The sequence below is a fragment of the Nestor notabilis genome, unplaced genomic scaffold, assembly GCF_000696875.1.
Source record: "Nestor notabilis isolate BGI_N333 unplaced genomic scaffold, ASM69687v1 scaffold14141, whole genome shotgun sequence".
In the NCBI taxonomy this organism is placed as follows: Eukaryota; Metazoa; Chordata; class Aves; order Psittaciformes; family Psittacidae; genus Nestor; species Nestor notabilis.
The window spans coordinates 46,171-58,171 of record NW_009916358.1 but is presented as its reverse complement, the minus strand read 5'-3'; the positions used below and the strand labels follow the sequence as shown (position 1 = coordinate 58,171).

Sequence of the window (12,001 nt, the reverse complement as noted above, 5' to 3'; positions counted from 1 at the left end):
TTCCCTAGAAGGTTAAATGGGTAATAGTGCTAAATTATTAAAACAACTTTCATGTCAAAGCAGTTATTAGAAAGATTGTAAAACCTTAACTGAAGGATATGAAATGACTGCTGTATGAAATGTCACACCTGTATACCAATTTAAGTAATTCCCTAGTGGCAAAAGATATAGTAAATGGGAGTTTCTGGCAAGTGAAAGCCATCTGGAAAATTACACACTTTTTTTTCCCCAAAACTATTGGAAAGCAACCATGGAAATTAGCCACCTTTTAATCGGTAGATATGTTAGCAAGTGGCAAGTGACCATTCTACCAAGAACTGATTCCCAAGTGGAACATATATCTCAGTGCTTATTCTTTAATTAACAGTCTTTTCACCTTGTAAGTGCACTAAAGTCATTAGAAAGAGGTCCCCATGCTTATGTAATCAATTTTACAGTATTCCAAAATGAAATAAATCATTCTAGCTTTACCCTAAGTGAAAACCTTTTCTCAAAACCTATCACCTTCATAAAGATAGATTTAGAAAAAAAAATCTAAAAAGGGAAAAACTGGAATGTGGTCTCATGAGGATAAAAAGGCTAGTGTTAATAATTAACAAGGAGAGTGAAGTGGAGTAAATTAGACATAATGGAGCCCACAGTGACTGGCAAAGTCACCTCTCATTATCAAAAAACTCATTAGGAAATGAAGAGGTGGAAATCCCACTGGGTTGTTCTCACTCTCCAGTTTTATCAGAGATTACTTTTCAGATTTCTTTCAAATGAAGAACTGTTAGGTCACCATATTGCATATTAGGTTAATCTTCAGTGAAATTTGGAGGACTGACACCTGCATATTATTCTATCTCAAAAGCTTTAAATGAGCTCTAAGTCTTCGATGCAGGAGTCAGTTTTCACATAAACCTGACATAAAAGAACTCCTAACAATAAAGAAACAATCTAACATTTACAGCATTAAAGAAAACTTACATGTAAGACTATTTTTATAACTGTATCACTAAAATACATTGGAAAGACTGAGAGATAATGAAAACGCGCAGTCTTTGCTATTAGAATAATATCAATGTGTTATTTTACATAATATACAAAACACTGTACAGGATTCAAGCTGAGTATTTTAAAGCCAATTTTCATTTAACAATGAGAAAATAAATTCATTTTCCAGTACAACATATAAGTTTTCATTAAGTAAAAGGAGGGCGGAAGGGAAAGTCCTGATTGAAACTTCACATTTCTATTTTGAAGGACTCTATTTTGAAACACTTTAAGCTTCTCCTTTTTTTCTGACTTTACTCCACAACAATTCCCAGTTCATAAGTGACTTCATCAGTGATTGCTTTCCCATTAAGTCTGACTGAAGAACTAGTTAGAAAAATGGATGGAAGGATGTGATCTTCCTATCCTAAAAATTATTTCAGCTTTTCTGACAAGAACTAACAAATAACAAAAAGTGATTTAAAAAATTATGTTTTCTGTGGAGTTCAGTAATAGACTGGAGATAAATCTGGTGTGATTTTTCAAAATGTAAAGGTTTAAAAAAATAGTGTACCTGCTTTTATAATATACGTTTAATGATGTCCAAAGTTTCTATTGTTTATACACAATTATCCCTATGTAAAGCTTTGCAGATTGTATAGTGATAACAGTACCTGGTATCTCTCTATGCTAGTGAAATATTTTTTTCCAGAATTGGATATTTGTAGATGGAAGAACATGGTTGTCCCAGAATTGTGTATTTTCTGTAATGACTATGCTACTTTTTGTCCTCAGAGCCTGTAAATTATGTTATGAAGGGGCCTGCTCTAGAGGGCAATTTTCTTTCTCTAGTTGTTTAATTTTTCAGGTTTTTAGTTTTCAGTGCCTCAAGACAGACAATGTATTAATTCCTCTTCATTTAAGACAGTGTCAGAAATATCTTTTGGTGGTAAATGCTTAGTTGCATGAAGTATCTATATATTCGGCTTATTTCAGAGGTTTTTCAATTGTCTGTTCAGTATTCTACAGCTTTCCTTGCCAAGGTTTCTTTTCAAGTATCGTTTACTGACACTATGTACTGTGCTATTGCCCAGCATTATTGCATTACTGCATTGGCACAAATCAGTCAAAACTAGGAGTATTATAAAGTTAACTCATAATATTGTTTTCCATCAAGAATTACTCAGTGACATGTCTGTGTACCTGCTCTCATTCAGCCATGGTACACCTGTAGGCAGTCTGATAAAGCTGATTTGGAAAAAAGCAGCGTAGCCTGTTGAAAGCCATTGCCGCTATTATGGCTACTGATTTCAAACGGGAATTCTCTGATATGTTTTTTCCACTGTTGGTGTTGCTAGTAGCAGAGTGGCAAATACCAACGAACCACAGCATCACCTTCCTGCTTTGTTACAGCCTGTGACCATTTTCATACTCAAATTTATGTATGACATCATAGCCGCTACAGTGTGGAGACTGAAAGCAATTTGGATTTAAGTTAATCAGGACAAACGTTATACCCACGCTGATATATCTCATCAAAGCTTACTCTGCCCTCTAATTGCAGTGGGAATGTTTTCATAGATCAGGGGCTTACAATTTTTGCTTCAGCTGTTAGGACCTGCTTTGAAATCATAACCTACCTTCTTATAAGAGCTACATGTTTTGGTTAGCGGTACTGAGAGCTAACTCAAGCTGCATTATTGCTTACTAGAATAGCCAATAACCTTTTTGACTGGTGAAAGAAAACCGTGCAATAAGATGTTCATGTCACTTTGTCTTGTAGACACGAAATAAGTTTTCAGCTTGCTTCCACATAAATAAAAAATCTCTAAAATTCACTTTTAAAGTATGTCTTGTATGTAAAAATACACATTTTGTATATAAACTGAGATATTTCCAATTTTCACCACAATTTAAGTAACTGAATAAAAAATGCTCTGTGGAGGCCAAACATAATATAAACAGGAAATGAATGGAAATATAAAATTACTTTTTACAGGTTATTGGATTATTTTCAACTGCTGTGAATAGAATATGGAGCCCCAAGGGAATTTCTTTTTTTGAAATTTACTGGTTTTATTTTGGATTTAAGAATATGCCACAAAATCCAAGTGATGCCTTCCCAAGAATCATATGGAGAGCAGGATAATTATAGACTGTCCACCAAAGTGCTAATTTTGTCAGTGGAAAAGAGACTCGTGTTAACCTCTGTCATTTTTCCTGCAGAAGCTCTTGAGGACAGCATAACACACTGACTCCAGGATAACTCCTAAGCTGTGCCTCTCTAAGTAAAAGCAAAACAAACCCACAGCTTCTGCTGTACACAAGCACAGTAGATTCTTTTCTTACTATTAGAGGAGAAACATCATTCCAGTGCTGTATTAATGGACTGTGCTTTTCATCTCTGATTTTTTTCCTGCATATCTAGCTACCTAATATGTAAAAATCTAATAACTTCAACTTCAGTATTTCAAGAAAGTTCCATCTGGGAATCTGTTTCTGTTCCTGTAATCTGTTTTCCATTAATATTGTCTATGCATGAGCTTGCCCTGGCATAGGCTTTCATTTTATTGTTGTTTGTGTGAATATGAGAGGGCTCATATAAAGAGGGTGTGAGGTGTCTAAATTGACAAGACAATGGAGAATTAAGCTACATAGCTTTGAACACAAGTGGCAGTTGAGGGATTTGAAGTGTGGCATTTCCTCAAGGATCTCATTTCCCATCTGCTTTGATGCACAGGTGGTACCTTTTGGCAAGATCAATTCTAATCATAGAGTGCCATGAGTCTGCTGATGATACTCAGCTATATCACTTACCCCTGCGCTCTTAGTTGTTTCCCTGCCCTGCAGTAATCCTTGACAGAGATCTCCAGATGGGTAAATCAGAGCTGCCATGTCCTCAGCCCTGGGAAAACAGAATGCTGACTGAGTTGTTTCCGAGACAGCACTCCCATGTGTGTGCCCATGTACAGAGGGATCTCACTGGAGGTGCAGTCATACTGAGTCTTGGCATCATTTTGGAAAGTTTCACTTCCCTGCAAAGGCTGGTGTCAGGATGTTAGAAAAGTGATCCAGCTTTTTAACAGCTTTTAGTTGCTGTGATTTCTTTAAATTTCATTCTGACTTTGGAATAACAAGAATCACCCTCCTGCCCATGAGGCTTTATTACTGTAATTCCCAGAGTAGGGTTTGTAGCAGAGCATTTCTGCAGCGTGCTCAGAAAACAGTAAACTACAATCTCATCCCTTCCAGTAACTATGATTGCCTGATTAATGACAGTCCTGCACTGACTCACTATAAAGAAGCAATATTGACTTAATTGACACAGTTGTATTCTTATTTTTAAGGTCAAAGTTGCCTTGAAAAATCAGCCTAACGTGTAGCTTTAGACCAGCCTTTTGTTTCTCAAAGCAATGTTCATGAGCTGTTTACTGTGAAACCTTTTTGTTAATATCTAAATCCAAGTTGTTATTATTGCTGGTCACAGAAGCTGCAGTTTTAAGATATGTAAATATAGAAAAAATAATACTGTTTTGAGTGCCTGATATAGAAATAATTATGTCAGAGCTACCTAGTTAACAAGTAGTTCTAGGAGCAGCATAAATAATGGAGCATGTTTGTAATGGACTCACAGGTGCTCTCAAGGGTGGATTCTCAAGTGTTTAATAAGAGATGAGCCTATGCCGCTGCCTTTTTCTCAGTGGAAACCCTAATAATCTCTGCCTCCTACCTAGCTGCCGGTTTTCATGATCTTCATATATGTGGTATCTCCACCCCTGTGTGTAAAATGGTTGTAATAAGTGAAAAGCTTAAAAATTCTTATTAAGAGAGAGGCAGGTGAAAAAAAGCAAAGTCAGCTGATCGCATTAGTATTGCCTTCTTAGGTAAAAGTGATTGATACATTAATTTCTCATTACGCTACAAGGATGTTTTCAAGAAAATAGTTTTTGCTTTCAAATCATTATGTTCAAGAAAAAATAAAGTATTAGTCTCCAAACACTCAGCAACTTCCTTGCAACATAAGTAACAATAGGGAACTGAAACTTCACGACACATTTTCCTCACAGTCTCTATCTCTTCCAGGTTCAGTTTGTGGTGAACATCATTCAAGAGTAGAAGGCAAAGGAATTTCTGGAGGTTACAGAAATTATGTTTATATGTTGTACATGGAGTTGTACCAGTAGTGAAACAAGAGGGATTATAATTTTGTGAGCTGGTTTCCATAGTTTTAAGCCACATGATCCAGGATTTTCTTCTTAGGAAGAGGAGGAAACCTCCTCAAAATGCAGTTGTGGTACCCATCCAAATCAAATAAGAAGCCTGAATGCGGGAATAAGTGGGAGGAGAAACCCATAAGAGAATTAAAAACAACAAAATATGGGTGGGAGAAAAGGAGGGCTACCAAAGTCATGAAAATCTTTGCAGCTCAGCTTGCCTGTATGATTTCCATGTACACATGGGAATACTCTAATATGTCCTAATAATAGTGCTGTATTAATGGGTGAACACAGACACATTCAAAACATGAAACTGATATATTCCTTTGGTAGGACAGCACGTAAGCATGCTAAGAGTTAGGGTTTGCTAGGAGAACATTTCAGGGTGTACAGGGACAAGCAGTGGTGGTGGCAAACTAATTTTCAGGTTTTAAGCATCTTCAGTTGACATTGTATATACAGTTTTTCATGCAGTAAATCACATCTGTGAAGCAGGTAATTTTCTACTGCTTATAGCTACTTTACTTTGCTTGACTAACATGCTTCATATTTGTATTACACTCACCAATTGACTCCATTTCTTCAGAAAACCAAGAGAACACCACTGTGTGTGTTTCATGCTGTCAGCTTTCCTAAGCGCCTTAGGCAACTAGTTTTCAGGACTTCCTTTAAATAGCTGTAAAACTAAAATTGCTGTAAAGTTGGAGATAATCATACCAGAGAATTAGCAAACTTCCAGAAGGGAAGTGTGGAGTTAGCATCCTTTAAAATTTTGCAAGACAGCTGAGAGGGCAGAGCAGAGGCCAACTTGGCTGCTGAGGATGTTTCACATGAATACAAATTGCCTGGGGGGTACTTTTGTTCATGAGGGTCTCAATGAGGTTTGAGCACAGATCAGGATGGAAAAAAAAACACGGTTCTGGTGGTGAGCTCTGGCCTTCGAGATTTTTATGTGTGGACAAGCATAGGAACATTAAGACATGTCTTCTTGGTAGTCACAGGCAGTGATTCAGGACTTTGCCAGATCCCAAGGACACAGAGCAGATGGGTAAACTGTTCTTACTCCCGCAAACACTCATATGTCACATATTGCCTTTTTCATTTAAGCAATCTGAAGGAAATGCTGTATACATCTATATTTTTGCACATGTGCAGCTGCAGTGTTTTACTGTAACCTTTGTTCTTCTTAGCATAAGGAGAATAAAAATAATTGAATGACATTCAAATACTCTTTGTTTTGTTTGGGGTTTTTATGCTGTCTTGGTGTCTTAAGTATTGAACAAAATTGCTAAGGTTTAGATGCAGCAAGGTATATCATCAATTTTAAGAAGATGCAAAAGTGTTCTGGTTCAACAAAGAACTTCTGTATGTGCCTAGTTTTTGTTACAGCAACAGTTTAAAATGTACTGCAGTGTCCTTATAGAGCACTTCATTTGTCTTTTCTGAACTGTATTTCCTAGACAAGTGGGATCTTGTTCTCATAATGCTTTTGTGTATTAAAACATTTTAAGAGATAATTTCTTTTCTATAGTAAAATTAGGGAAAGGTCCAACATTTTTTATTTGTGCTTTGTTTGTTTTTAAAGCATTTTTGTGCAATGGAAAGTTTCACAAGCACTTGCAAGAAATTTTTGTTCCCATGGTCATCCGCTACATCGATCTCATGGAATCATCAATTGCCCAGTCCATTCACAGAGGTCTTGAACAAGAATCGTGGCAACCTGTCAAGTAAGTGCTTTCTATAAGATCTGAACAAAGCACCTGCCTACAGCTTTCTGTCTAATCAGGTGTTCTCCCCCATTGTCCTCTAAATATTCAATTTTTTATTGTATTCCTACATTGTTTATTTCTTCACAGGAGCATCACCAACAGTCTTCCTAATGTAGCTCTTCCAAAAGTTCCAAGTTTGCCTCTTAATCTTCCACAAATACCTAGCTTTACTACACCAACCTGGATGACTTCTTTGTATGACTCCACGTGTGTATTCTTCAATAACCTTCTGACTGTATGTCAGCTCTGCATGGCCTTGCTAGTGTTCTGTGCAGCTGTATTTGGATTGCATGGTGTTTATGATCTCCTAGTTGGAAATTACTGTTTCTTGGAAGTAAGCCAAGCATGGACTGTTAGTGAGTTGCGCTTTCTAGTACATTAAAATGTAGCAGTCTTAAACCTGATAGCTTACAAAATCAACTTGGCAAAGGTCTGTCATAGTATGAATGGTGTTTAATACCCTAAACAACCTAATGACTCTCCTGAATTAATAAGCAGTGGGGAACATTTTGGATAATTGATTTTAGATTGTGGTTTTATGAAGTGAGGCAGCCCATATTTTCACATGGGTTTAGTTAACTTCTTGTATATTGGTTCTGAAAATCACTGGTAGCAAATATTGTCATTGGATTAAATATCCATGTTACAGGAAAATAATAAAAGGTTAATAAGTACTCAGAATAGGAGTACATCCATTTCTTTGTGTGTTTGAAAACTATGTATTTCTTTCGGATTTCGCCCCCAACATTTCAGTGCTCTTTTCTTAAAAAAAGATAAAATAAATAGAGCAGACATGCCCTGTTCTGTGGGAATATTCCCATAGTTACGTGCCAGATTTCTGTGTGACAACACATTCATATACATTAGAGAAAGGCTCAAGAAGAAACTTATTTTAGGTAAAGTTGTATTAGGAAAGGATGAATGTGAAAGACTTCAAAAAACACATGTTCAAGATGCAAAGCTTGATAATATGATTTCAGGTATTGTCTTCTCAAGTTTTATGATGGAGTGAAAGACTCCTAACAAAGGCTCAGATCCATTACTGCAAGAGTTCATAGAATCACAAAATACGGGGTTGGAAGGGACCTCAGATCATCTGGTCCAATCTTTCTTGGCAAAAGCAAGGTCTAGACAAGACGGCCCAGTACCATGTTCAGCTGAATCTTTAATGTGTCCAATATTAGGGAATCCACCGCTTACCTGGGAAGATTATTCCAATGGCTGATTGTTCTCATTCTGGAAAGTTTTCCTCTCAGAATCTCCCCAGAAGTAACTTGTACCCATTACCCCTCATCTTTCCCATGTGACTCCTTGTAGAAAGGGAGTTGATAATTTGTGCTCTCACTGACTTCTGGCACTTATCTGTTAAGCATTATGATTATTCTGCTGGTAATGCCCCTGAAAGTTGACAAAATTCCTCTTAATCCTTGCTTTGATATTTTTGGTACTTTCTGTTTAATTTAATAACGCTAGGTTTGCCTGATGAAGAATCTACAGGCAAAAAGAATGAGAAAAAGCAGCCTGTGAGCCAGCTGAGTTACAATTAAATGTTTATCAAGAATGCCAAGTCTGTGTCTGTTTTGTTTGCAATAGGAAAAGATTCCATATTCTCCAAATTTTACTAATGTTCATAGAATCATAGAATGGTTTGGGTTGGAAAGAACCTTAAGATCATCTAGTTCCAACCCCCTGCCATGGGCAGGGACACATCGCACTAAACTATGTTGCACAAGGCTCCATCCAGCCTGGCCTTGAACACCGCCACGGATGGAGCATTCACAACTTCCTTGGGCAGCCCATTCCAGTGCCTCACCACCCCCACTGTTCATGCTCCTTCATTCATGTTTAAATCTGTTCATATCCAACAGTGCTGCTACATGTCTACCTAAGAATTTTTGCTGAAGAGAAAGAGGTGAAAATATACTCATAGTTAGGCACCTCTTTATGTTCTTTATTGATGAAAACAGATTTTCCTCATTTCAATTAAAAGTTGCGACAATTCTCTTGAATATTACTAGAGAAGATTGTTTATATTTTTTAATTGTCACTTTTTTTTCCCCCTTGATCACATATTTTTGAGCAGTAAATGTATGCTGCTTATAACAGTGCTTAGGAAGATCATTACCTCATTTTCAATTGTTTTGGCTTAACCTTTCATTATTGGGCACTAGAAAGGGACATATGAAAAGGGGACAATATTATGAGTGGTAGTCTGTTTTTCTTGATTGGTCTCTGGAGAGGACAAGTCAGAGGACACCTTGGCTAGCCATGCAGAGCAGTGTGGATTACTGTTCCTTTTGGCTGAAGACAATATCCTTAAAGAGAAAAAAGTTTGAATAGTCTGTAAAAGCTTCTAGTCAGCCAGAATGAGGACAGGCTTTTCCGTACTTACTCATTAAATCAGATGTACTACTTTAAATTGAATTTTTTTTCCATTTCATATTTTAAATTTAATTTATCTGTCTCTTCTGGACGTGGCTTTTAAGTTAGATTCTTGAGTGATTTTAATTGTTTATGGTTTAATTTATGTATTATTATTATTTTCAGTGCAGCCATGACAGAGTCACTGACCAAAAATATCGTAAATACAGACCTGAGGTTGTGCTGTCTGGTGCTGGTCTAAAACATCAGGCTGGGGAAACATGGAATAAGATACGTGCTTACAGGAGAATAGTCCTGTCTTGTCTTCCAACCAGAATAGGCAACATAAAGGGAAATGTCTCAACTCTATTCTTCCTGCTATGGCTCAACTATAATAAGTGACAAGAGGGACCGGCTGGAGCAGTGACAGTGATTGTGATATGAAAGGGTCTAGTTTCAATGTGACTGAGCTCTTGTTCTGGACCTCTCTGTGTGTTCATGCATGCTGAGTGTGTCAGGAGGCCGTGTTTCAGCGCTGTCTTGTGGGAGTTTCATGTGTAGTGCCACATACATTCCTGTCATAGTGCTTGCCTCCACTAAACCGGCAGGATGCCATGGTCTGCGTTTTAAGGATGGCTATTTAAAAGTGTAGCCCTAGTACTGATGGACTAGTGCAATTTAGTTGACTGGCTTTCTTCTGAATAAGGAGATTCAAACACAGCTAGTTCCTATTGAGTGTTCTGGAAGGCAGATGTGTACTGTGGGCCAAATTTCTTTTCTTCCAAAAATACTAACATGCAGGAAGAAGGCTCAAGAAACATGTTTTGATTGCTTGATGCTCAGGTTGCCTCACCTTTGAACTAAGGCGAGGAACTATGACATAAGTCTGTCCCTATTATCTTTGAGGGAACATACACAGCTGTTAGTTGCCAAAGTTCTGCTCTGTCCTTCCTCCTCATCTGCTGATGGAAAATAGAGAGGTGGGAGTAAGCACCATTGACTGTAATTATTGGAAATACTCTTCTGTTGAACAAATTCTCAGTTGACTTTCTGAGACCTCAGTATACATCTTGAGGCCATGTAAAGGAAGTAGAACTGGAGCTCACAAGCTTATGGCTCACAAAGAACATAGAGCTGGTGCCCTGTTTTGTAAACAGTCCTCACAAAACACTAATGGGTAGTAACTTTAAAAAATATATAGTTGCTGTGATTTATAAAATCACTATTATTACCCTTAGTAAATTCCACAAGAATGGAAGCCAGCTGCTTTTGAATCTTGTGACTGATTGAGAACATCCTTAGATATTTGATCTTACTCCTCTATTTTCATATCCCAAGCTACCCTATGGAGTTTCACATCTAGGCAAGAAATGATATATTGAACATGTTCTCTGGAGTTGTGTTTGTGCTGATCTCGCAGCTAGAGTGCTTTATTAGTGGACTGTTTGACTAATTGCTACTACTGAGGTAGCTGGCAAGCCTAGGGGGGAGCTGTCTCGCTCAGCTGTCAGTGGATAAGTGAATTACTTGGGAGGCTGTATGCAGCTCCTAGGTTTAATATTCTGCAGGGTTTTGGAGAAACATTATGTCTTGGACTTTTTTTTTTGCTGTATTCACTATGATGCAAGGCATGAGGCTATAAAATAATTCAGGTTAAAATATACCTCTGGAGCTACCTGGTCCATTCTCCCAGTCAAAGTGTGACCAAATACAAAGTTAAATTGCCATTAAAAAAGTAATTAGGATGGGCATGATATTTTCCTTTTTTAATCATTGGAAACGTTCCCTAACTGCCATGTCCTGATTAAAAAGAGTGGACAACTAGACAGTACCTTTTGCACAAGGAGCTAGTGCTGAAAGCATAAGTTTTGACCAGCAAAACAGTGGAATTTGTGCTTAATTTTAAAAATGTAGATAACTATTTTGAATATACCATTTCTTGGTAGAGCTATATTATTCCATTCATTAGACTGAAGTAGCTTTACCATACATGTTCAAATAAAAACTGTTCAGTAGCCAAGAATGTGTCTTGTCCCTTCACCAAAAAAAATGGTTCTGTAATTATGAATGTAGATTCAAATGCTGGTGATTTGATTTGAATGCAGGAATTCCTTCTGCTGCCAGGAGGAGGTAAAAACTGAGTTTAGCTCTTCTTCACATTACACTTTATGTAGTATATACCCTGAAGTGGCATTTCCAGCTCCTAGTAGGAAGAGCAAATCAGTAGATTGTGCAAATCTGTAGACTGTAAAACCACTTCAGGGTATCCAGGTATGTGCTGATAATTTATACTATTTCTAATGCCTTTTAGGAAAAATCCTAAAAATCAAATAAAACAACTATCTGGTACAAATAACAATTACAAGGTGATTGAAAGCACAGTTTTATGCATCATTTAACAAACAAATTAGATGTTTGCATCTGGATGTGCGAAATAGGAACAATTAGTCTTTGTTGTAGCACTTTAATTTTCCTTCCCCATCTTATTAGTATAATATGCTAGTCAAATTCAATTGTCATTGGGCAATGCTGAATAAAAAAATTAAGAATGGGAGCTCAAAATAATATGAAAAGAAAATGAATGAATTAATGTTTCATGAACCTGTGTCTATTATTACATTTATTGTAATTGTGAAACTTTATTTGGAAGTCTAATGAAACCAAATTAAGTGGCTAGCA

The 12,001-nt window shown here is 37.0% G+C and overlaps 1 protein-coding gene across 1 annotated transcript in view; it reads left to right on the top strand.

Annotated features, from left to right (window-relative positions):
• Positions 1-12,001, top strand: part of LOC104413532 (calcium-dependent secretion activator 2) — a 141,372-nt gene that overhangs the window by 84,071 nt on the left and 45,300 nt on the right. Inside the window, exons 15-16 of the mRNA XM_010024545.1 lie at positions 6,778-6,919; positions 7,049-7,168. Coding sequence (XP_010022847.1) covers positions 6,778-6,919; positions 7,049-7,168 — 262 coding nt within the window. The remainder of the gene's footprint in view (positions 1-6,777; positions 6,920-7,048; positions 7,169-12,001) is intronic.